The 26,429-nt window shown below is 33.6% G+C and overlaps 2 protein-coding genes and 1 long non-coding RNA gene across 8 annotated transcripts in view; 1 reads left to right on the top strand and 2 right to left on the bottom strand.

The window, feature by feature from the left end:
* Positions 1-229: 229 nt before the first annotated feature.
* On the bottom strand, positions 230-3,673 carry LOC123685674 (polyadenylate-binding protein 1). Its single transcript, XM_045625469.1, has 3 exons — positions 3,114-3,673; positions 1,885-2,451; positions 230-1,627 (listed from the first exon to the last, which is right to left on the bottom strand). Exons 1-3 carry the CDS (start codon positions 3,304-3,306, stop codon positions 504-506), a joined length of 1,884 nt encoding a protein of 627 aa, XP_045481425.1. The 5' UTR covers positions 3,307-3,673; the 3' UTR covers positions 230-503.
* Positions 3,674-4,083: 410 nt separating this feature from the next.
* LOC123685582 (IQ motif and SEC7 domain-containing protein 1) overlaps positions 4,084-26,429 on the top strand; it is a 28,226-nt gene continuing 5,880 nt past the window's right edge. Inside the window, exons 1-5 of one of the 6 annotated variants that reach the window (XM_045625270.1) lie at positions 9,300-9,576; positions 13,474-13,748; positions 24,181-24,429; positions 24,487-24,937; positions 25,054-25,854. In XM_045625270.1, the coding sequence (XP_045481226.1) occupies positions 13,549-13,748; positions 24,181-24,429; positions 24,487-24,937; positions 25,054-25,854 (1,701 nt within the window). In that variant the 5' untranslated portion in view covers positions 9,300-9,576; positions 13,474-13,548. Of the gene's footprint in view, positions 4,500-9,299; positions 9,577-10,449; positions 10,953-13,473; positions 13,749-16,313; positions 16,559-23,715; positions 23,859-23,918; positions 24,074-24,180; positions 24,430-24,486; positions 24,938-25,053; positions 25,855-26,429 lie in introns of those variants that run through there. The other 5 variants (XM_045625272.1, XM_045625275.1, XM_045625273.1 and 2 more) reach the window with 5 other exon arrangements.
* LOC123685583 lies at positions 13,806-23,559 on the bottom strand. The gene is made up of 3 exons (XR_006748330.1): positions 23,104-23,559; positions 14,180-14,342; positions 13,806-14,110 (listed from the first exon to the last, which is right to left on the bottom strand). It is a non-coding gene; the product is annotated as an uncharacterized LOC123685583 (long non-coding RNA).

Genomic DNA, 26,429 nt, shown 5'->3' with positions numbered 1-26,429 from the left:
ATCACAGAAAAGCATCGTCAACAAATTAGGTTCCATTTGTGTACGAATAATTTATTGATTTTAAGAAAAATTAAAGGACTTGATGAACTTTTAAGATATGCCACAAATTTTGGTTCCTTTCTCAAATTTATTTTTTCAACAATAGAATAATCAGAATTATTTTTGAGGAATCATGAAAAGAATGTTTGATAAGGAATAGAGGAGAGGGTAAGATTGAAAGAAAGCATTATTACATTTTTCAAAATTTTATTTCCCAGAAAAAATGTCCGTTAAACCAAAATCATTAAAACAGAGATACAATATAATGAATTATAGGCATCATAGTTAATTAAAATAAGGAAATATCAAGAAAAGTATGAATATTGGAATAGTTAAATTTACCACCAGAATCCAAAAACAAATAGCATGAGATATGAGCTTACAGTTAATAAGTTGCTCTCTAATAATTTACGCTTTTGGTTGTTTGGACTTTTTTGCAATTTTTTTTAGAGTTTTCAAAAGTTTTACTCTTTTTTGATTTGCTGCTTGGCTTGATGAGCTTGCAAGACAGCAACAGCTTCTTCAACTTTAGCCTTCAGGGACTCGTTATGTTCCAACATGTGCAACAATTCAGAGTTGTCAATTTCTAATAACATGCCGGTGATTTTGCCAGCAAGGTTCGAGTACATGCGTTCGATAAGAGGGAATAAACGTTCTCCAAGCATTTGCTTCTGTTCTTGCGGTGTGGCTCCTGCCAACATGGTGGCGGTGAGGGGTTCTTGACCTTGTATATGTACTGCTTGCTGTACAGGAGCAGCATTAGTCATTCCAAGTCCCTGAGGTGGGTTACGCATGTTCGGTGTGTATTTGTAAGTGGATGGCCGGTTGGCTGTAGCTGGGACCACTCCTTGTCCTCCAATTGGCCTTCCTTGAATGTTCGGTGGTTGCTGTCCAGTGAGAGGACGTGGCATATTGCTTATACTATTCCGCATGGCTGCAGACTGGTTTGGAGGTCTGGCAGCGGCTCTATATACATTCTGCTGCATGTTGGAGTAAGCAGCAGCTGCGCCTTGAGAGCCTGGTCTGACCTGTGCGGCCTGAGCTGGCCACCTTGGACCGCTTCTTATTGGGGCCACTTGTGCTGCACCATAGAATCTTTGAGGTGGAGCGGACATGGTTGGTACATAGTAGGCACCTTGCCCTGGTTGCATGTAAGGGCCAATTTGGTGCATACGAATATTTGCCATACGCTGCATGTATTGTGATGTTAAATGAGCCTTGCGATCTTCTTTCCTTTGTGCAAGTGCCACATATAGGGGTTTGGTTCCGACAATTCTGCCGTTCATCTCAGTAACAGCTTTAGTTGCCTCTTCAGGAGAGGAAAAGCATACAAAGCCAAAACCTTTGCTTCTGCCCTCCTCCATCATCACCTTAGCAGAAGTGATCGTACCGAAAGGCGAAAATTCTTTGCGAAGTCTCTCATCATCGATGGTATCGTCAAGGTTTTTGACATATAAATTAACGCCTTGGTAGCGATTCAGTCTTTCTAATTTTAACGCTTCGAATTTTCGCTTGAGCTCTTGCTGACGCTCTGCTTTCTTCTGAGCCCTTCCTACATAGAGTAATTTTCCTTCGACTAATTCCTTGCCTGTAAAAAAAAAAATTCACAGATTCAAAAAGAACAAATAAAAAATTCAATGTCAATTCAGATCAATTCTACACCTAGTTTTAGTTTATTTTTTTCAGTCAAATTTAGAAAAATTTCAATTTAAAGAAAATGATGAAACTTTCAAAGAGTATTGCTGAATACAATATACCTATAAGCAACACGTCATTAAATCAAACATTTCAAAATGTAGGAGGAAGTGATAAATCATAGATTAAAATTTCCTTGTCTCTACTTACCATTTAAAGACTCAACAGCGGCTTCAGCAGCTTCTGGTGTCTCAAAAGCAACAAATCCAAATCCCTTCGACTTTCCATCATCTTTGCTCATTATTTTGTAACTAGTTATTGCCCCAAACTGCTCGAACATCTGTTTCAACTGTTCCTCAGTCAGTTCTTCGCCAAAGTTCTTAACGTAAACATTGGTGAACAGTTTTGCTTTTTCTCCAAGTTCCTTTTCTCTTTCTTTACGTGGAATAAATCTTCCAACGTACACTTTCTTTTCATTCAATAACATGCCATTTACTTTTTCAATGGACTTGTTGGCAGCTTCTTCGGTTTCAAAATGGACGAAACCGTAACCCTTACTAGTGCCATTTTCATCTTGAGCAACCTTACAGCTGAGAATGTTCCCAAAAGCAGAGAAAGTATCGTACATAGCTTTGTTGTCAATTGAACGGTCAAGGTTTTTGATGAATACGTTACCAACCCCAGATTTACGAAGAGAGGGGTCGCGTTGAGACCACATAATCCTGATCGGGCGTCCCTTAATCAAATCAAAATTCATTGTATCTAGGGCCCTTTCAGCTGAAACAAGATATTTTGATCAGTAACTCTGATGTTATCGAAAATTAAATGCATTTGTGATGAGTGAATGCGTTTATTACTAATTGAAGTATGAAAAGATAATTAAAAATTAGTGGTCAATAAAATGAATTTAATTGACAATAATATGGAGAAAGACAAATTTCAATGAAATCGGACTTATGGTCAAATTATATAGAACTAGTTTCTAATGAGTTCTCTCTCTGATAAAGAAGTGTTATCAAGCTGATATGTTTATGTGAAATACCACATTCGAGATAATCGTTAAGACCCGATTCGTTAATTCCATTTTGTCTCATATAATAGGATTTAGAGTGATACTCCTGAAATCCTTTGTTCAATTTCAAAAAAAAATTAGAGTCCAATAAAACAGGATAAAAATTTTAAAAATCCTGTAAATTCCGAAATAAATCGATTTTCGTAGAAAATAAGATCTGATCTGATTAGAAAAGAAATTAGAAGAACCGTGATTGCATGAATGAATCATGTTGATCCAACCAGAAGAGTGACAATTCTTAGCTGACCACGTGAGCAAGACTTGCAGCGTGCCACTTCAAAGGAACCACGCTGCAATCTATGTTAACTAGATTAATCCATATGGTTCCAATGAAATATATGAAGTCATATGGAGGATTTGAACTTACCATCTCCTGGTTGTTGGAAATTTACATAAGCATAGCCCAAAGAACGACGGGTTATCAAATCCCTGCAAACGCGAATAGATAATACAGGGCCTGCAGTAGAGAATTTCTCGAAGAGCATAGCCTCGGTAATATCGGTGTGTAAATCCCCGACGTACAGAGACGCCATGGGGTAGTTGGGGGCACCCGCATTCATTTTTCCAAGCTTTGGAACAACCTTGCACTAATACCAATTACTCCGTATACACGAAAATATTCAATATTATCGTTCACTTATTTTTATAACTATTTTACGATTTTTTTGGGATTTTCATAAATACTTTTGATTTTTTTTTGTGTTTTTGGAAAATTATTCACTTTTTTTTGGGTTTGGTGGGTTGTTGGCCTACGGCATTTGACACAACACCACACGCGAAAGCACTAAAGGACTAACAAAATGTCGTCCAACTAAGTAACTATCGTTACAGGAAACGGCTCAAAGGAATCTATAAGGACATGCGTAGAGAACACGTTACAAATACCACAGAAACATCACAGAAACGAGAATTGTTAACCGAAAGAAAGGTCCGAAAGACAGAATGCCTGGCCTGGCGGGTACATCGAATTTTTAGTTCATAGAACATCTGTTCCTTTAATAATAATATAGAATTCTGTGCTTTAAAATTCAATTTGTATTTAATTCAGAAACATATATCTCGATCGAAATCATAAAATGATTCACAGTTTAGTAATTAATGAACTTATGTTTTTGGAGCTAATTATAAATTATTGTTAAAAAACAGTCCAATTGTATCACGGTACATGAAAAATAAATAAGCATCCTCATTTGGCATTATATTAATCAATTTTTTGATATTTTAATTTCAGTCTGATTTCACCAAATAAGTGTTGATTTCAATTTAATATTTGGGTGAATAATTCTTTTCAATGAAGTTTTATTTGTAAATAACGCATGCCCAGATAGTACCCCAAAGGATGCAGCTGTCATAAAAATGATCGCGTTTAATATTTAAGTTGTATTGGAAGGGATGTCAACAATGAAAATTTCGAAAGGATAAAAGTAACTATTCAATGGTAGTGCGGTAAATAAAGAAATATTTGAATGGACAATAGTTACATTTGCGTAATTATAGACTATTAATTTTATTTGCTAAATGTGAGTGGTTTTGTTAAGCAAAACTCTGTGGGAGGCCAGATGGCTTCAGATATCGACGTTAATACTCTCTTGGCTCAAAAGGATGCCTTGATCCGTGAACAACGGGATCAAATAATTCGTCTAAAACGCGAATTAGATGGAGTTGCTACCGAAAGAGATCTTTTATTATGCGAAAACAGCAACCTTCGTTTCGAATTGGAAATGGTGGAATTGAAACGTCTACAAGAAGAAACGTAAGTTTACTAACAATCATTTTCATAAATAACAAAAATAATGGATCAATTCATCTGCTACCAATAGTGGAAGATAAAAGATTCTCATTAAAATACCGAAATGATTAATCAGAAATCTTATTTCATATCTAAGATCAATTGACTAGTGACACAGGGTCCAGAAGTTAAAATTGTTTTCCCACCTTGAACAATGGTGGTGATTTTTGAGACGGAATTTCTCGTATAGTTATTAATGATTTACAAAGAATATAAACGTATTCAGCACCACTTAAAAAAATTGGATTTATGTTATTTTTAATTCAAATCATTGTTTGATCTTCTATTGAGTTATAATAGTTATATTCATTGTGTTCATGCTGTATCAATTCTGCAAAAGTGATCAGTGATGTAGCACAGTTTCTTATTAGTTAAACTGATATTGGTTAGTTATTTGATCTGTATTGATTACTAAAATTCAATATCAACAGAAATCAATTGAAATATTCTAAATTTTTGAAATAATTAATAATATATACATTATACAATATTTAATATGTATTACACTATGTATAATATGTATATATCTTGATTGAATTGCATGCCAGATGAGAAACCAATAACTTCCTTTCTTGATCTTTTCTGATTGGATGAAAGTTCATTGTAGGTTTTTGCCTACTACACCATTTTTGGTCCCTTTGCGTTTATTGCCGCCTTTTTTTCTTGTCAGATTGATACCAATGTGAAAAAGCGAATTTTTTGAAACACAATACTCTGTAAATGATATGTTCAGATTTCCAAAACACTTATATTGTGAATAATAAAATGAAAGCAAGTACTAATTCATATTAGGTTAATTGAAACTTTTTTAATTTTATTTTTGAGGAATTGTTGTAATGATTAAAATATGCTGAATGTTTTGCATTTCTTTAGTGATATGTAGTATATTCCAATCTCCTAGTGTTTTCCTAGAAGTCATTTTAATCCTAACTGATGTATGATTGGAAGTCTTCAAATTAATTGAAGAAATTATTGAGTTATTTAAGAAAATAGTAATACAATTTTTTTGTTGGTTAAAGAATTTTGAATCATTTAAGTTTACTAATAAAGAACGTGGGATGTTCTGATCTATTTGAGAAAATTTAGCTTATTGATTAATGAAAAGCCTATCTATTCACTCTTAGAATATTTTTGTTTTTTGTCGATCAGTTGCTACTTCAGTAGATTCAATTTTGGACTTGCCTTTTAATTTTAACAACAGTTTTAACAAAATCCTGTTTACTGAGTATTTTGAATATATATATATATATATATATATATATATATATATATATATATATATATATATATGATTCCATATTACCAGAAGACAATATCATTTAATCTCTATAAGATTTGATTTTCATTGTTTCTGGAGAGATGGAATAATTATAAATTTTTTACCTAGGTCACTGTTGTTGGCAGGTGGTTATTTCTGGGATATAGTTTAAAAATAGAAGGATTATGCAAATTGATAGGAATATCATCATTCAATCGTTTTTTTTTGTTTTGTAGGGCTTTCTTGAATAGTGTTATGGTGGATGCGCTATAAATAAATAATTACTACTTTATGGAAGATTGCATGTATATTAAAAAATAAGTTGAATCATATTATTTCGTTATGTCTTATCGTATAGTTATTTAAAAAATCTTTATAGAGTAGAAAATACTAGGCAATATAGTCTTCGAAGAAGTGTGAATAATAAGTATTGTTTTTAATAGGGCGCATCCACCAAAATACTTACTGTGCGTATTGCAAGGAAGAATTGAGTAGTTCTTAGTTTGAAATGTTATCTCATTGTTGAATTTCGTCCGAACAGGCATGAACAACTGAACAGGATAAAATGAGGGATTCCCAAAATCTTTTGTCTTATATTATTCCATTCCATATTCAATTTTAATTGCTCAGGCGATGTGTAGATTCCTGAAATGGCATTAATTTCTTAAAACAATACGATATAGCAGTGATCCTATAAATTATAATGGCCTAATTAATGTGCTTCACCTCATATTAGGTAGAGTTTGATGGGAAAATTATCGCATATTACTAAGGTTGAACTTGATATTCATTGTAAGCAGGTACAAAATGATCGTAAACAAAAACGGTTAGCGATAAAAAAAAAAGACGCCACAAATAAATAACATCGGGTTGATAGCACTTAGTTAATTATCAGGGTTGAGCTCGCCATTTTTGGTGTTGGGCAAGTGATTCATTCAAAGTTGATTGCACTACCTATGTTTGTTTTCAAGCAGTTTGGGGGGACCTGATTTATTATGTAGAATCTAGATGATGTTCATTTTAGGTGGAGGTTCGAAAAAAAAAGATTTCCAAATAAGTTTAAGTAAATTTAGTCAACATACGTCAAGATTCAATAATAAAAAAAAATTCCAATTAATATTTTCTCCTTCTTCTTTACTTGAAATTGTTCAATAACAGGATGATTATCATATACATATTTTTTATTTTCTAATCACCATCAAAATCAATTGAAAAGTTTAACTGTTGATATAAGATATATTTATATCATAAAATTCAATTATCAAATCTAATCTAATTAGACCACTTTCAAGATAATAAATATTATATAAAATGTTTCTAAATCTAAATAATATAATACACAAAAGTTTGAGATATATGCAGATTGCATTCAATCAAAAAGTTATAACAGACCAATTGAAAAGTCGCCGGTCTACCATAGTAAAATAAATTTTTTTGGCGAAATTCGATTTTATTATTCAACATAGTTGCCTTCGAGAACGATACAGCGATTATAGCGATCTTTCAATTTTTTGATACCATTTTTGTAGTACGATTTGTCTTTCGCTTCAAAATAGGCCTCAGTTTCGGCGATTACTTTTTCATTGGCGCTAAATTTCTTACCAACGAGCATTCTTTTGAGGTCTCTGAACAGGAAAAAGTCGCTGGGGGCCAGATCTGGCGAATACGGTGGATGTGTGGATTGCCATTGTTTTCATTGATTTGTGACATTGTCTTGATGAAACAGCAGTTTTTTTTCTTCAAATGGGGCTGTTTTTCAACCAGTTCATCCTTTAAACGATCCAATAACGCTATATAATAATCGCTGTTGGTGGTATGGCCCTTTCGGAGGTGATCAATGAATATTATATCTTGTGCATCTCAGAATACTGATCCCATAACCTTGCCAGCTGACTGTTGTGTTTTTCCTCGCTTTGGATTCGGTTCATCGTGTGCAGTCCACTTAGCTGACTGTCGATTGGACTCCGGAGTGAAATGATGGAGACATGTTTCATCCATTGTCACATATCGATGCAAAAATTCAGGTTTATTGCACTTAAACAGCTTCAAACACTGCTCAGAATCATTAACAGGTTGTTGCTTTTGATCGATTGTGAGCTCGCGCGGCATCCATTTTACACACAGCTTTCTCATGTACAATTATTCGTAAATGATATGATGTACACGTTCAGATGATATTGTCACAAGGTCTTTTATCTCGATCAACTTCACTTTACGGTCATTCAAAATTATTTTGTGAACTTTTTTATTTTTTCGACGGTGACAGCTTCTTTTGGGCGTCCACTGTGTTCGCCGTCTTCGGTGTCCATGTTTAAACTTAGCATACCAATAAATGATGGTTGATTTTCCTGGTGCAGAGTGACCCCGGAAATTCTTCATCAAGCCAAGATTTTGATTCAACGGTTTTTTCTCTTCAAAAAGCAGTATCAGTACACGAAATTCTTTTTTTTTTCACCTTTTTTCAAATAACAAAAGTAGCTACACTCACAATGCAATATCTCACATACTAATGGTCGGACTGCTATCAAATTTTGACACGTATTGTTTGAAGGTTGGTACTACCTAAAAATCCTAGGTATTTAATACTAGCACCGCCATCAGTGCATCAGACCGGGGACTTTTCAATTGGCCTAATACTTGGCAAATTTATGAAAGGGCTAAATCAGACCAATGGGACCAACTAGGCCTCTCGTGAGGAAGGGTACCAAAAAAACCTTTGCTGAGTAATAACGTCCTAGTGTATACGTGGGAAATCAAACTGGTGCTCCCAATACAAAGAATCGTCTCTGTAGAGCTGAAATATTCTAGATTCAAGAGAATGTAATTAAAAATCCAGTGTCAAACAAGGATGAAATTTTCAATGGATTTTCACTCTCAAAATGAGTAGTAATTCTATTGTAAATGCTAAACGAAAAGGAAAGAAAATGCGAATGACACACATGTTTACTTCAAAATGACGTCATTGTGAGGTAGCTCAATCAAGTTCGTTCACCGTCACCTGATGATATGTAGGATCGATTCGAGTTTCTCGACAAAAATTTTCAAACCGTCTTCAATGGTCTTATCGAATGGAAGAGTTGGTAAGCAACTGGACGCCAGATTAGCATAAATGACCATTTCAAGAAGATATATCTCGGAAACGTTTCGCCATCAATCGATAAGTAATTTCCAAGGCCCACGTCGAATATTTCTGATCGAAAACAACGATGGGCAATACCGTAATGAAAAAAAAAAGACAAGTGGGTGGCACTCCTGCACAAACCGCAACCTACGTCCAGGTTGCTAGGGGGCTGACTCAGACCAGAAGGGGCAGCGTCGTCAGCGGCCTTTAGTCAGAGCGTCCACCGGAAGTGGAGAGCGACGGGCGTCTGACAACCGACGCCATTGGTTTTACCTCGATCGGGACCAATTTCCAGTGATTAATTTTGTTTATACACGAAGTGATGTAATCCAAGGCTCATGACGTATTGTCGTACGGAGCTCTGCGATCCGCTCTCGGCTCTCCTTCTAACAGTAACCCACTGGTGTGCGTCGCTTGAGGAGCGTTGCGGTGCCTCCATAGTCTGACGGCTTACGTTCTGTTTTTTTTTTGCGGGGGAGTCCTTTCACGTGACCCAAAGGGGGTTTTTTCCCCCTCGAGTGTGTGAGGTGGTCTTGTTGGTCCTTCGCAGTCGGATTCGCCGGAGTTCTGTGCACGAAACGTTTTGATTCGAAAGTGCAATTTTTTTATGTTTTACACGGGCTGTTGCGTCACTTGAACAGTTTCTCTGCTGTTATGAAAAGGTTTCTAGTTATGCTTCGCTTACTACTTTTCCGACCGTATATGGGCGCAGTTTCAATTTCTTTTCACGTTAATAAGACTTATAAGTGGATGCTAATTTCGTCTGTGTTTTGACCTACTGGTGTCACCTGTTTAGGTGTATTTACACAACTTTTCACAAGTTGAGGTTCATACTGATCTTTTCGTTTGCACCTTTGGAAACCAAAAGAAAATTTCAAGATACAACAAGCAATTTTAATGTCATAACTATTGCAATAACATAAACCCAAAATTTTGTTATTGTCATTGGAACTACTTTGAATTTTATAACTCTGAGATTAATGGGAGTATGATTATGTCTTTAAAAAATCGTGGTATCAGTTTTTATATTTCACCATTTTAAGTCTATCAGAAATTAATTGGATTCCTTTAGCTTTTACAAATCTGTAAACTAAACAGAGAAAATTTCTGAGCGATTTTTCATAGATCTATTTATAAGGTATGTTATCTATAATGACAAAGCAAAATACTTGAATATTTAATGAAAATAACTCATCAACTTAATATACTGGGTGTTTGGTAAAATATGTCAAAAATTTAGGGGTAGAGTTTTTGATCAAAACTAAGGTCTGTTGTTCCCATAAAACTTTTTCTGATTCGAATGATCTATTAGAATTTTTGAAAATATTCTCCACCTACTTGCTGATGTATTATTTCTGAAGATATGGTCATCAAAGATTTTTTACTAGAAAACTATAACCTTTGGAAAAAATTCGGCACACATTTTTGCTTCAAAACTTAAATGAAATATTTTTTTCTCTCTTACCTCATTATAATATGAAAAAGGGGTTTTAAATTTTCGCCCCATAGAATTGATGAAACAAATAAAAAAAGGGAAACATTGGTCATTATCAGTGGTAATGATCTGTATGATATTGTGACCAATCCTAGTAAACACAATCAAGAAAAAATTGAAACGTAGGAATAAATTCGTAAAAAATTGATAGGAACAACATATCTCAGTTTCAATCATAAAATCACCTCTTGAATTTTCGTCATATCCATATCGTTAAACTTCTAGTAAATGCAAAAAAATAATTGCTGCAAAAACAGCAGCTACCACAAGGTTTTCCACTGCTTATGTTTCTGATGTTATGGCAATTTTGATGTCATTTCGATTGGTTTGGAATCAATAAACTTTCGTGCGAAGTTTATCACCACTTACGTTTGAATTATTTGTAATCTATATGCTTCAAAGTTTGTTTATACGCCTACTAGTATTTGATACTTCGTGAAAATCACTCCCATTCATTATTGTAGATGTTCTAGTGAAGCTACATACAAACCCTAATAATTCATTATAGTGGAAACCTAATAAGTATACGTCACCCTTAGGGTGGTGAGTATTCAGTTTGATGTTTACTATTCTTTCCCCTCTTGAATTCTTGTTTTCGTGAATACAAACTCAGGTATTAATCGATTCGAGTACTGTTTTCATTTTATATCGTACGTAGGTTTGAATTATCCGTTCAACTTGATAGCTCATGTTATAATTATTTTTAAAAATTTTTTATTATTCATGATCCTTAAATTTTTTTGCATTATCAACTACGCATTTTTCATGTTATTTATGTTTTTGCCCCATCTTTTTCATTATAAAACAGCCATGATAATAACACCTGAAGATTCTGCCTGCAAATTTTTCTATTTCATATGAAAGTTCGAGTATTTTTTTCCTCGAAAATATAATTAGTGAAAATAAGTATCCGACCTGAAGGACCATGACGTGGAAAGATGGATAATTACGGGGTTTCCTTTATTCGTATCGTGCTTTGAATTTTAAAGACTATTTTCAGATGCAATATTGTGTACACGATTGATTTTCCAACCAGTCATGCTTTAAACGGTATAGTTTTGACACATGACTACGATGCCTTGGATCTGGTGTGCTTTTACCGCATGGCACGTGCGTAATGGGCAGATGGTTTTGTGGTCGTTGCCCAGGGTCGGAGTCAGTCCATCATCTTCGATTTTTCTGATAATAAACTTATGCAATCGATCCAATTTTTTCTGAAATTTCGCTGTTTTCCATTGAGAATACTTAGTTTGAAGTCATCCACGAAAAACTGAACACTCGTGTTTTTCCGTACACCTTGATGCTAAAATAATTCAGAACGTTTTGTATTGAAAATTTTTTAAGTTCTAGATACGGTTCTGTCATTTACGTCATTTGTATGGGTAATGTTGGTTAAGGAAGTGGTCGATAAATATGGTTATGGATAGTTCCAATATAACATTTCGTGGTTGACTAGAAATTGTAAAACAAACCATAAAAAAATGTTTGAGTTACTTTACGATGTAATTTGTAAAAATTCCTTCAAAGAATTCGCTTTATCTTATTTTTGTTGATACGTTTTCTATCATTTTTATCTCATGAATTCGAGAAAATTCCATATTTTCCACGAATTCAGATGGAAATTCCCATCGCGTTATTTAATTATTGTTAAAAGTTTGTTTATGTTTCATGATCTCATACAAACCGACTCTCTCAATTAATGTATTCCAAACATTAACATGAATGAACCTATTAATCGATTTTTCATGCTGTTCTGGTGTTTGTATGGTCAACAAATTGCAGATATCTCTTTCTTGCTCTATCGAAATTCGCATTACATTCGAATTCAATTGAACGTTTCTTCTATTCTACTCGTGATTTGTACAAAGTAGGTCGTTATATGAATCATTTTTCTTGAAAGAACTATCACATGATTTTTTCTCGATGTGACATATTCCTTGTTTGTATTCTTGAGTTGAAGCTTATAAGTCTATACTTAGTGAAGGTTATTCAATATACATATTACAGAAATTCTTTAAAGCTCTTACTTTTTATAAACCGGGTGACCCAAGTTATCGAATACAGGCAATATTTGCTTATTTGGCAAGATAATGAAAAAATTGCTTTGATCAATGTACCTTTACAATGATGTATGAAAAAGGTTCTTACATTTGACAGCCCTGTGGTAGCTACCCCTAACTTTTTATTCTCAAATGGCACCCCCTGTATATTGTCAGTGAAAATACTTCACATATGAGAAGTAGATGATTTTTTTTGTTTTAAAAAACCTGTTTTTTATATCAAAAAAAACTTGCTTTAAATGTTTCTTCGTTTTTTGAATTGCATAGTAGTTATTTTTGTTGCAATTCATACTTCACAAAATGTTTATGTTTTTGTTGTTATTAATAAAAAATACCAAGTATGTGCTATCGTTGTATTTCAAATAGAATGACACATAATTTCCACTGACAATATATATAGGGGGTGCCATTTGAAAATGAAGAGTGAGGGGTAGCTACCACAGGACTGTAAAATGTACGAACCTTTTTTTAAACATCATTGGGAAGGTACTTATGATTATAACTTGGGACACCCGGTTTACATATTTTTTTTTAATTGAAATACAATTAAGCAGTGACAAAAAATTACTATATCAATGAAAAAAAAAACAAAGAATTTGTGAAAAGTACAATTCAAGATAATAGTAAATAAATGAAATTTTTAGTAGGTCCTCAAGTCGATGAAACAAGTTCTTAAAAACAAAAAGTGTTCAAAAATAAAAGAAAAATCGGAATGTACGTCTGTAAATATGTTTATTTTTTTATCTGATTCATTAGCTATTTTATTGAATTGTAGTTTTGGGGATTCCTTTTTTTTTCGTTGATATAATAATTTTTTGTCATTGTTGACAGTAATTCTAAACAAATTGATATGTAAAATTGAAAGAGTCACTACAGAATTTCTGTAATATTTTTAATATTAAAAAAATACGTGAATTTTGAAACTGCACAGAAGACTCCATGAAATGAGAACCATCTGAAGTAGGTACCAACAGTTTAAATTTAATTTTTTTTATACGATTTAGATATGAACACGGAGTGAAATTAGGAGTGTTTTTCTTTCCTCATTCTTGTCCATCGTTATTGAAAAGGAACCGAAAATGTTTGGTGAAGACGGAACAGTAACTTCAACCTTCAATATGTGCGATAGAACAATAGTGAAAGTGCGTTATTCTGGTTTGCAACAAGAAAGGATAAGGGTAGTATGTTCTACAAGAAAACAACAAGTTAGCAGATTTGTCACTGTCACTGATCCCAGTAAATCAGCAGCAACGTCCAGGAAGCATGTCACTATAATAAGGTATATACAGACTGGTCACACTAAAACGAAAATTTAAAAAAATTGATAAATTATTTTAGTTGTATTGTCGTATTAATTACATACTCATATACATCTAAATATTTTAATAAAAATACAAAAAGATAATAATTTCGCACTTGAGTGTTGATACTTTCAAGGGACGTCACTGATGACGTGAAATAACATTTTGGCGGCCTCTTTGAATTTACATGCACAATAAACATCACTGAATATTTTATTCAGTTATTATTGAATTTTTCACTAAAATAGCCTGTTCGGATTTGACTGACATTTAAGAAGTCAGAATAAATGAAACAACGGTACGACGGCCCTGTATGAGTTTCATCTTCATTTTCTGCTTCCTAAAGAGAGGGAAAGTTTATCCATCTGTATTATTAATATTGAATGAATGAAACTTATGCAATACATACATGGGATAAATTAACATTTTAAAAATGTGAACGCTTCAGGTCAAGCTGAAGGTGCTGTGAGCCACCTGTCATCGATATTGATCTTATGTCATCGATTATGGAGTAATCCTTTTCTGTGAGGACGTATTAGAGGCCACCGGGTATTCTTGTTTTGACATAGTGGCTGCAAGAAAGTGAACGCTTAAATATAAGTTGCTCAGGTTTAATTTTTACGTGCTGTGTATTATATTCGAAATATCATTCGATGTATACAATAAAATGTTTTGCCTCGCTTATTGAAGCAAAAAGACAAGTTCGTGGAATTTTTAAACTTGTTGAAGATGATTTTTCATGGACATAACAATTTGCAACACGATTCTGTTCGGTGTTTCCTTTCAACGCTTGCACTAATTATAATTATTCGCCTCATTACATGATGACTCAAATATAAATTACCTTTTTATTCTCGTTTACTGGTATCGTGCAGTGAGAATTTTTCATTTCTTTGTCTTGGGATTTTCCTATGAGTAGTAAGGTACCAAAACAGAAAATGTCATCGTATAATTAGATATTAATAATTATTTCTTGTGAAATTTCGATATCTCAAAATTTGTCAGGTAGGTACGTGGAAAAATGATAAAGTTTTTGGCCTCATATGAATTTCGGTCGCCAATTGAAAAGTACCCGGTCTGATACACAGATGGCGGTGCTAGTATTAAATCCATATGATTTTAGTTAGTACCAACCTTCAAACGATACGTATCGAAATTTGACAGCAGTCCGACCATTAGTTTGTGAGATATTGCGTTATGAGTGTAGCTACTTTTGTTATTTGAAAAAAAGATGGAAAAAAAGGATTTCATGTGCTGATAAAATACAGTTGAAGCAAAATCTTGGCTTGATGAAGAGTTTCCGGGGTCTGCACCAGGAAAATCAACCATCATTATTGGTATGCTGAGTTTAAACGTGATGAAAGGAGCACCGAAGACGGCGAACGAAAAAATAAAAAAGTTCACAAAATTATTTTGAATGACCGTAGAGTGAAGTTGATCGAAATAGCAGACATTGTGAAGATATCATCTGAACGTGTACATCATATCATTCACTTATATTTTGTACATGAGAAAACTGTGTGCAAAATGGGTGCCGCGCGAGCTCACAATCGATCAAAAGCAACAACGTGTTGATGATTCTGAGCAGTGTTTGAAGCTGTTTAAGTGCAATATATGTGACAATGGATGGAACATGGCTCCATCATTTCGCTCCGTAGTCCAATCGACAGTCAGCTAAGTGGATTGCACATGATGAACCGAATCCAAAGCTAGGAAAAACACAACAGCCAGATGGCAAGGTTATGACATCAGTATTCTGGGATGCGCAAGGTATAATACTCATTGATTACCTCCAAAAGAGCCAGGCCTTCAACAGCGATTATTATATAGCGTTATTGGATCGTTTGAAGGATGAAATCGTTAAAAAACGGCCCCATTTGAAGAAAAAAAAGCTGTTTCATCTAGACAATGCGCCGTGCCACAAATCAATGACAACAATGGCAAAATTGCATGAATTGGACTTCGAATTGCTTCTGCATTCACCGTATTCGCCAGATCTGGCCCCCAGCGACTTTTTCCTATTCTCAGACCTCAAAAAAATGCTCGCTGGAAAGAAATTTAGCGCCAATGAAGAAGTTATCACTGAAACTGAGGCCTATTTTGAAGCGAATGACAAATCGTACTACAAAAATGGTATTGAAAAGTAGGAAGATCGCTTAAATCTCTGTATCGCCCTCTTATGTTGAGTAATAAAATCGAATTTTGACAAAAAAAATGTGTTTGACTATGGTAGACCGGGAACTTTTCAATTGGCCTGTTAATTATGCTGAATACTATATATTTTTATCATGAAGTTCTGACGAAAATGGTTCCGGAAGATCAATTAGCACGATTCTGAATTTCCTTGTTGCTTTCACTCGAACGAAAAGGCAAATTGGGTTTTAATTGCGTGGAAATAGGTTTTCCGTGGTCTAGTTTCGTATTTGTATGTCGTCAAAGACGAAATTCGTGTAGTTAGCAATATAAACAGTGGATATTTTCATTTAGAGTTGCATCATCAGTGAAATGTTACATTCAATTGCATTTGAACCTCGGTCATAGGCAATAATGGTTGAACGAGCAAGTAACTAACAAAACTACTTATCGGTAACGGTATGAGTACGTAAGGCTTTTTGGGTTAACAGAGCAAATGTGCTCAGATTAAATTATCGCCAACCTAACGTGTGCATACACAATGTAACTAAAATAACGGTGACCCGAATCTTTTGAGTTGTGATTTCTCCTCTTTCCATATGGTCAATCTCATCCACTCCATTGTAGGATTTATCAGATGGTTTGGATATATTTGGTAAGCTGGAAACATGAATTTCGCATAAATCTCTGTTCCCTAAATCCTGGACTTTGCCTAAACGATTTTTTTTATGAAGTTTATAAACGAGAATCGAAACAAACCTTTCATGCTTACAAAAATTCAAATTTTTGGTAAGCTGGAAGTAACAATTCGAAATAAATAACTTCGCCATTTGTGCAGCCTAAAGGTTTACCTATTATCTATTCAATTCATACATAAACAATCCTTACAAGTATGTCTGGTAAGCTGGGAGCACCAACTGGAAATGAATAGCTTTATTGTAAGTCTTTATTTTTTAAACCTATGGACCTCATAAGTTTCAAGAATTCGTTTTATCTGTGGAATTATTCATTTCGAATATTTGTCATTGTGTATATCAACAACTTACTATCCTTACAAATAATTTTGGTGAGTTAGAAACATCAATTGGAAGTGAATATTTTTATTGTAAGTCTCTATTTTTGACGCCCATACGAAGTTCTCATTTTATCCATAATTATTCATTTTGAATCTTTTTAATAGTGTATATAAACAACTTACTATCTTCTCAAATAATTCTTGTGAGCTAGAAGCATCAGCTCGAAGTCAGTAGTTTTGTTGTAAGTCTTTATCTTTAAACACTATACGAGTTCTCTTTTTATCTATGGAATTATTAATTTCGAATCTTTGTGTACATAAGCAACCCTGTATTCGTACAAATAATTTTGGTAAGCTAGAAGCGCCAATTCGAAGTGAATCTTTTTATTGTAAGTCTCTATTTTTGAAGCCTATAAGAGTTTCGGCTTTATCCATAGAATTATTCAATTCGAATCTCAACCCTGTATTTTTACAGATAACTTTGGTAATCTAGAAGAACTAATTCGAAGTGAATGGTTTTATTGTAAGTCTCTATTTCTGAATCCTATACGAGTTCTCGTTTCATCTATGGAATCATTTAATTCAATTTTTTCAATTTATTCATCATCACAAATTGTACAATAATATTAAAATAAAAATGACAATGAAAGAAGCAGAGGTATGCAGTCTAAGCACGCTTGTATACTGACATATTTTGCAATATAAATTGAAGGTTCATTTCGAATTTTTGTAATTGTATATATTAACAACTTACTATCCTGACAGATCATTCTCGTAAGCCCGAAGTATCAATTTGTGAAAAATTTCAAGAACTGTAAGATTATTTCGTTTCAAACAGTTCCCGAATGTGAAGAACTCTTGTTGGTGATATATGGAATAACATTATCAACAAAATATAACAACCTTGTACCCATTTAAAAAGTGTTAATATACCTGCCAATTCTATAACCTCAAATGCTCAGCCTGTATATAGTATATTCGAAGAATTTTTCGAGGATGTAGGTGAGTGGTGCACGGTCTGTATTTTTGGAGGACGAAATCAGATTTCATCCCCCCACCATAATGGATATACCACGTGTTGTCGATCAGGTTTCCTGCCTCTGTTAGGTGCACGCGGGGGGAGAGCTGTTGTAATGACAGGTGGTAGGCAGTGGACGAATTTCAGGACGGCAGATGTTTCTGGGCACATCCTACCTTTTCATTCTTCCTTCATCTCGCCTCTTACCCCTCACGAAAAGTGACAGTTCTATTGGGCCTCGTTTCTTTTCAATGCAGACACAACATTTTTTTTGTCTGTTTTCGTGGGGTTGAAGAATTACCAAAACCCTGCTTAGGTTGAAAATATATTCTTGACTATGTAAGAAAAGCTCTGAAACTAGGATAAATCAAACCTGGATGGGGCGAACTTACGATGACGTCAATTTGAACTAAACATGAATGTCATTTGTACTTCTGAACATATTTTCATGTTCCCTATAGAAAAGTTATTAAGAACTTTTGAAACAACATTAAACTCTAACCCCAAATAGATTACAATAATGACAACAAAAGCTTTTGGCACTTGATTGTTTTCAGTTCCAAGTGACGTCATTGACGTCTTGCGTAAGATTGCATTTTGGTGGTCTCTTTGAATTTCTTATTTTTTGGAAAATTTTTCATTTATTAGGAGATTACAGATAAATTCATTAAAGCGAATATAATAAGAAAATGTACGAGGATAACAGTAGATGCAAATGATAAAATTAACGATGATGAATTGGTAATGGTTCTTCGTAGTTGCTTTTATGAGTTGGCCAGTTTCCAAACTTTAATTTAAGATAGAAACAGTCTGCACCTTCTGTGAATTTGTAAGAGGATATTCAAATGAAAGTTGTTTGCATTCCTCAACAAAATCATTGTGCATTGCACAAGCGCTCAAAAGCTCTCAAGGTCACGTCAGCTCTTAACTCTTTTTTTTTTTCATGAATATGCCAAAAAAGAGTGCCTGGAAAGGATATATTTGAGGGGTCTTAAGTGTTGTTTACAACTTGTCAGGTGTAAACCGCAAGTACTTGCTGCCCAAATGTAAACGAGGCATCATGAATATTTTTCTGTTATGATAAAGTGATTACCGCTGTGCTAACAAAGTCCATGTAATATTAGGTTTGTGTTGTGAAGAGAGCCTATTAAATCCCAAAATATCTCTTTGGTAGTAGCGCCCCAAAATCAGATGTTGATCCTGTCGAATAATTTTATTCGGCAAGATGCTTGTTAAGCCTAGCGTGCATTTTAAGGGCAGGGCGCAGAGATGTCGATGGTCCCGTCTAAAATAGCAGCTGTTCATCGCAGCAGCGCTTTATTTTTTTCATCGAAGATTGGTATCTTGGTCTCACTTTACTACCTGTGATTTTAAGATTGAAACCATTTCGATTTTAGCTCAGTTCAACATCTGCCCTTGCAGGGTGAAGTTAGGTACTTAGGTAACGGGAGTCTGGTTTTTGTTTTGGCCTCTGTGTTTATGTGTGTGCAAGATGATCATATGTATTTCTGGATTTTTGGTTGGAAGGTAATTTGATTTTTAACTTCCTATTCAAACCTTAACTGTATACAATGTTAAGTTGTTGTTCCTGTTCCTGTTTCATGCATTAGTTAAAAAAAAAACATTGTTATTGACAGGAAGAATTGCAAAAAGTACTTAAGTCATGTTTACCAATTAGTACAGCTGTCAAAGATGAAATCCTAGGTCTCAAGATTATCCTGTCATACTCAGTTAATTGCATTATTTATAATTTGCAATTGATAGCTTAGTTGTCAAACTTAACTTTTATTTAAAATAATTTAGAAGAATTTCGCTATGAACCATGGATTACGTTTTTTTTTGTGTTTCGTTGAATTTTCTGAAATTTTCAAATTATTGTTTTGAGTCATCAATCTCATCAAATTGATCTGATAAATTTTTACAACAATTGATTCATCATTACATGATACCTTCAGGTTATTCACATTGAGAAGTCATTTATGTACAGGGTGTTTCACGTAAGCGGGTCACTAGATTTTGTTTTGCCCTGTGTTTATGTTTGGGCAAGATGATCATATGTATTTCTGGATTTTCGGTTGGAAGGTAAATTGATTTTTAACTTCCTCTTCAAACCTGAACTGTATACAATGTTCAGTTGTTGTTCCTGTTCCTGTTTCATGCATTAGTTAAAAAAAAACTTTGTTATTGACAGGAAGAATTGCAAAAAGCACTTAAGTCATGTTTACCAATTACTACAGCTGTCAAAGATGAAATCCTGTGTCTCAAGATTATCCTGACATACTTAGTTGATTGCAATATTTATTATTTGCAATTAATTGCTTAGTTGTCAAATTTAACTTTATTTAAAATAATTTAGAAGAATTCTGATATGAACCATGACTCACATATGTTTCGTTTAGTTTTCTGAAAATTCAAATTATTGTTTTGAGTCATCATGGGCCTAGATGTTTTTTTCTTGTGGGGGCGGGGGTAATCGAAAAAAGATTTTTTGACGACGTTGTTTACTCATATCTATAATGTGAAAGAAAGGTTTGATAACGAAGTTTGGACCAAATTACTCGAAATAATTTTTTTTTATTACCAATTCGATTGTTCTTTTCTTATACTGGGTGTTCCTGAATTGGAGTTACGAAGGAAAATTCCTTGGATAATTTTAGAAATAAAATGGCCTATAACATGAGCCCGCAAACGCTTTGTTTTCGAGATACGGGGTGTTTCTTGTAGTGCTACTTTTTTGTGATGCTTAACCAGTTTATAGAATCTTTATTAATCATCTCTACAGAGTTGGTAAATAAGTACCAAAACTTATAATTAATTTATTTATCACAGCGACCTAACTGGATCTTTATAATAATTTGGATTTTCCTGAGAATTACTAAAGTAGGGATGGGCAAGGGACAGAAAATTATCGATATATATTGTACCGATATTTTCTGACACTATCGAAATGTATCGAAATATGTTGGAGTAAAAATATCGATATATCGATATTTATCGATATATATCGCTGTAATATTTTAGTGTGGGAATTTTTTTTTGAATTCAGTAAAGTTTTTCTATCAAAGAGGATAATAATAAGATTCAGTTGAAAACGACATATTTAGTAGTTTTCAATATTTCGCATTATGATTCCGACCACACGAAACATATTTTGATCTACTTCCATTAGTCGAAAATCCAGATTTTTAGTAATTTGCTTCCATTTTTATAGATTATTTTCAAAATGAAGTAGGTACTTCAGTTCTGAAATTCTACATATCGAAAATACTCGATATTTACTTGAAAGTGTTAAATTCGATATTTTTTAATATTTTGCATTATGATTTTGACCACACGAGACATATTATGCTCTAGTTCCATTAGACGAAAATCCAGATTCATCGTGACTAGATTCAGTTGAAAACATCATATTTAGCAGTTTTGCATATTTTCAATATATGTAGAATTTCAAAACTGAAAATGCTTATTGTATGGGTTAATATGGAGTAGGTAAAAGGGATCTTGGGAATTCCATCAATAACCAATAAATGGTTCAGGACGTTTATGTACAGAAAGAAAGGTATTTAACAACGGCCGTTGAATTTTATTACAATTTCATTATGTCTATTTTTTCTTGAGCTTTCAGCAAGATCGAGACATAACTTTTTATTTTCGATGAGTAGATTATCAAAACTGCTACATATATCGGAAATCTTCGATATTTATTTTATAGTCCGCTAAATCAGGATTTTCGACTAATGGAACTATGTTTCGTGAGGTCTAAATCATAATGTGAAATATAAAAAAATATCGAATTTGATACTCTGAAATCTATATAAATATATCGATAATATCGCGGTTGAAAATATCGACAATCGATAGTATCGAAACAGAAAATATCGACCATATTTATCGAAAATTTTCTGGAAAAATATCGATATTTCGATATATCGATATTTATTGCCCATCCCTATACTAAAGAGATCTGTTTGATTTTTTTTCTCGAAATTTATTGCAGATAGGACAAAACTACAACAAACCAAAAAGTGTAGTACTGAACCAGAGTTTTTTTTTTAATTTTTCTAAACTATCAGTGATTCACGAAAAACAATTCTGGAGGAAAAAAGGATATCACATGATGAAAACTTTATATTGGAATATCTATGCCAATTCAAGTTAAATATCTCGTGAAGGGAAGGTGCTATGACAGGAAAACTTGAACTTTAACACCTGTATCACAAAAACAAAGCGTTTGCGGACTCATCCTGTAGATATAGTCAATTCAAAACTAATGTATTCACAAATAAATTGCAATTTGAATGAAACACAATACATTGTACAACACAGGGGCAGTAATTACCCCCAGTACCCCTCTATTTCTACGCCCTCGATTCTCATCAAATTGAGTAGATACATTTTCTCTTTATCGAAACAATTGTTTAATCATTGTATGATACCTTCAGGTTATTCACGTTAAGAAGTCATTTATGTACTGAAAATTATTTCAAAAACATGAGTTTGCAAAATTTTCCGGAATGTTATTGCAACTTTTACAGTGGAAAATTAATTAATTGTAGATTTATTTTCGAACATATCTTTAGCAATTAATTTCAATAAATGAATGGATTCATTATCCAGAGCAGGTTTTTCTTCACAACACCTTCTTTTGTGGTCCTAGAGGAAAAAATGCCTCATTTGAATTTCTTTGTATTCGAACTGGCTATTTCTTCTAGTGATTAATTACATTTTCATTTAGTTGTCTGATTATAATTGCTTTCCAATTAAGCATATTGCAGAAAGTGCTGTAATTAGTTTCACCTTGATATCGGTGCCTATTTCAGAATTTAATATAATTCTGTTACATGTAGAAGGAAAGTTCAAACAACTAAAATTTACTCACATATTGCTTTTTTATCCAAAATATAAGAGCACGTAATGGTTTTAGAACGGGAAGTTGTTATTATTTCCTGTTTTAATTTATTTATTATTCGTTGAGCGACTCGCATTAAACAGAACCTACTTGATACTTGCCAGACATTCTTTTTTTTTTCAGTTGAAGTCGGTTTCTTACTTTCCTCTTTTCTGTCACTTCTATTGAATATTTGAATCATTGATAATAAGAGATTCAATAGATAATTAATAACTGAAATTTATTAAATTATTAATTCGAAAAAGTTAAATAACTTACCTAATGATACGAAATATTTTTATTATGAAATCATAATTTTGATCGTTTCGAAGTTTGAAAAATATTAGTATTAATTAGATAAACGTGGAAATGAAGCTCAGTCTGAAATTTGTATTCTTTACGAGTTCTATTCTTGACTTTCATTCAGTATCTTCATACAGCTCAAGGTTAAGTTATTTTTTGATTCTTACATTTGTATTGAATAATCACAATTTTGAATGATTCGATCACATTTATTCCAGATCTTATCATAACAGATAAATTAAAAAAAAATCTACTTATCTGGTCTCTCAACAATGACTCGTAGCTTTGAACAATTTTCTCAGATATAATTGTTTATTGATTTTTTTTACTAAAACCTGCTCAACCAAAATGCACACATTTTATAATTAACATCTTACATAAGTAGTTCGAATATATACCTTATGGATTACATTCGATTCTGAACTATAGACTACTTTTCGGAAAATCGTTCAATTTTTGTCGAAATTTTTGTTTTTTTGTAGGAAGGGTTTAAGAAATGCCAAGATTTAAATAAATAAAATGAATGAATAATTTGTAAATTGTTAATGTTGAGTGACACTGTGTTAAAAATATCACATTATTCTATGTTTTCAAGGGCATGTCACCCTGCAGGTTAATTTAGTATTTGTTATAAATGTACGATATTTTTCGTGAAAAAATACATGAAGATGAACGAAAACGCAAAAGTACCTGACTTAAAGTCAGAGCTTTTCTTAAATTTGAGAAATATGGTAAGGGTAAACCAATTTAATTTTTTTATTGTTTTTTTCTTCTTCATTTTGACCTTCTAAAAAGTTATCGCATCGTCTAAGACTCATTATGTACTTTCTTTATTTGTATTTTCGATTTTCTTTGGCAACCTTGAATTGTTTCCGTATTTTATTGTTATAATTATAATCGTTATTTATTCTATTATGTGTCAACAAGATTAAATAAAAATATCTAGGTAAATTCATTATGGAAACCTATAATTACTATAAGATTCATTCTACTCAATTACACTGAGTGATAGAAATTGGATATGTTTGTTTATAATTTTCGTTTTCATTCTAGCTTTCCACCAAGAATGGAAAGATCTCCAATTGTGAACTCGGTGGGATCTTCCGAACGTATACAAGAACAGACATACATTCAAGCACCAGTTTTCATGCAGAGCCAAAATTTCGCAACAACTTCCAACTCACAAATGTACACTAGATCTTCTCCAAATAATTCTGGATATGTGACAGTTACACAAAATTTGCACAAGAAAGGTCCCCATAGAAATGGAGATGTTCTCAAAAGATCTAGAGTACCAAATACGTAAGTTAGATGAGCTGAATATCATTGAATTGTTTCCAACTCCTTGTTTCTTTCAAGGTATGAATTATCTCAAGACATTCTCGATAAGCAGATTGAAGTTCTTGAACGTAAATATGGTGGAATCAAGGCTCGTACTGCTGCGCTCACTATTCAGAGAGCTTTCAGGAGGTACACATTGAGGAAAAAATTTGCTGCCATTACTGCAATGGCCAAGGCAGAGAAGAGGATAAGCAGAAGAATACCGGCAGTCTCTGAAGACCAGAGGAGTATCACGATCAACGAGAGTGATCATGTAGCCGAGTATGCAAGAAGTTTCGATGGTCATGATTGTAATAATACTAGAGTCTTGCCAGTTAGGTCGATGTCTTTGAGGGAAAGGCGGAATATTGACAACATCCCAATTCCGAGAAGTCTTTCAGGAACACCAACTGTCTGCTGGGAGAACTATTCTTCCCCTTCTTCCTTACAACATTACTATTCACCGACTGAATGCAAGTCTGACACTCAGGTAAGAATGATTCAGAGTTATCTCAATTGGGTTTTGAAATCAACTTTTCACTTCTGTCTTCGATTAAACTATTTGAGTTTGAATGTTCACTTAATTTAAAATTCTTGAATTTGCAGGTTACTTCAAGTTCGACATATTACAGTACTCCAAATACTTCCGGCAGCATACGTTCTTCGAGAAACAGCTTGAACTGCAGAAAAGTACCTCCGGAGGTGCCAAAACGTACCTCGAGCATATCTTCAAGATCTCTAGAGCCAAAATATCAGAAGTCGAACGGTTTAATCAAGACAACAGAAAACGGATCCTTATCAAGTGTCCAAAGCTCGGGCAGTGATAGCAGCATTTCAATTGATAGGGTTCATGAATTTTCGAGCTCTCCAGTCTGGAAAAGGAAGGGTAACCATGTCTCAGAATATGCAGAACCGAATGTCGACACTTCTGCATCGAACATATCGAACGTTTCATCTTCAACATTCACTATCGATAGGAACGATCCACAAGCCGCTGCAGCTTACAAGATTACTGAAATAATAAGAAAAAGGCAGTACCGTGTGGGGTTGAACTTGTTCAATAAAAAGCCGGAAAGAGGTATCGATTATCTGATTAGAAGGAGCTTCCTGGAAAACTCACCTCAGGGTGTTGCACGCTTCCTGATTTCTAGGAAAGGGTTGAGCAAACAGATGATTGGAGAATACCTTGGAAATCTGCAGAGCCCTTTCTGTATGGCTGTACTCGAGTGCTTTGCCGGAGAGCTTGATTTGTCCGGTATGCAAGTGGATGTAGCCCTAAGAAAGTTCCAACAGTATTTCCGAATGCCAGGCGAAGCACAAAAAATTGAAAGGTTGATGGAGATATTCTCGCAGAGGTACTGCCAATGCAATGTCGATCTTGTGGCCAGATTGAGGTCTCCGGATACTGTAAGTAATTTTTGATGCTGCTTTTCTGAAAAATTTATTCTTTTCAAGTTTCAATTTGTTCATTTTTACCTTCTTGATAATTTTGGAAATGTTAATATGGAGAGATTATCGAAGTTTTATTTTTCTATATGTTGGCACAACTGCTTTTACATATGGCGAGTTAACTAGCGAAAAGTATATGGGGCCGCTAAACTTGTCAAGTGTAAACTTCAAGAAAGGATATTGCTTCTTGCCAACAAGAACCTATAACTACTTGTTTTCATTTTTATTTCCTAATTTGATTTGAAATATTGAATAATAATAATCGTGCTTTATTTGCAATTATCAAAAATTAGCATCAACCATATGATCTACGAAAAAATAAAATGTTCCTTATACAGGGTTTTCCAATAAGAGGTTTCATTTTGAATAGCCCAATATCTCTGGGCAGTTGTCATTTTTGAAGCTGTCATCTTTTGACAATTGACAAGTAAAACTATGCCGTTACTAAAATAAAAATGGAACGATACACGCTTAAACAACTGATTAAAATTGTTACAATTCACTACAAAAATGGTGGAAATTTATTTGTATTA

This window comes from Harmonia axyridis, chromosome X (assembly GCF_914767665.1).
Source record: "Harmonia axyridis chromosome X, icHarAxyr1.1, whole genome shotgun sequence".
NCBI lineage: Eukaryota > Metazoa > Arthropoda > Insecta > Coleoptera > Coccinellidae > Harmonia > Harmonia axyridis.
This window is presented reverse-complemented; position numbering and strand designations above follow the sequence as displayed.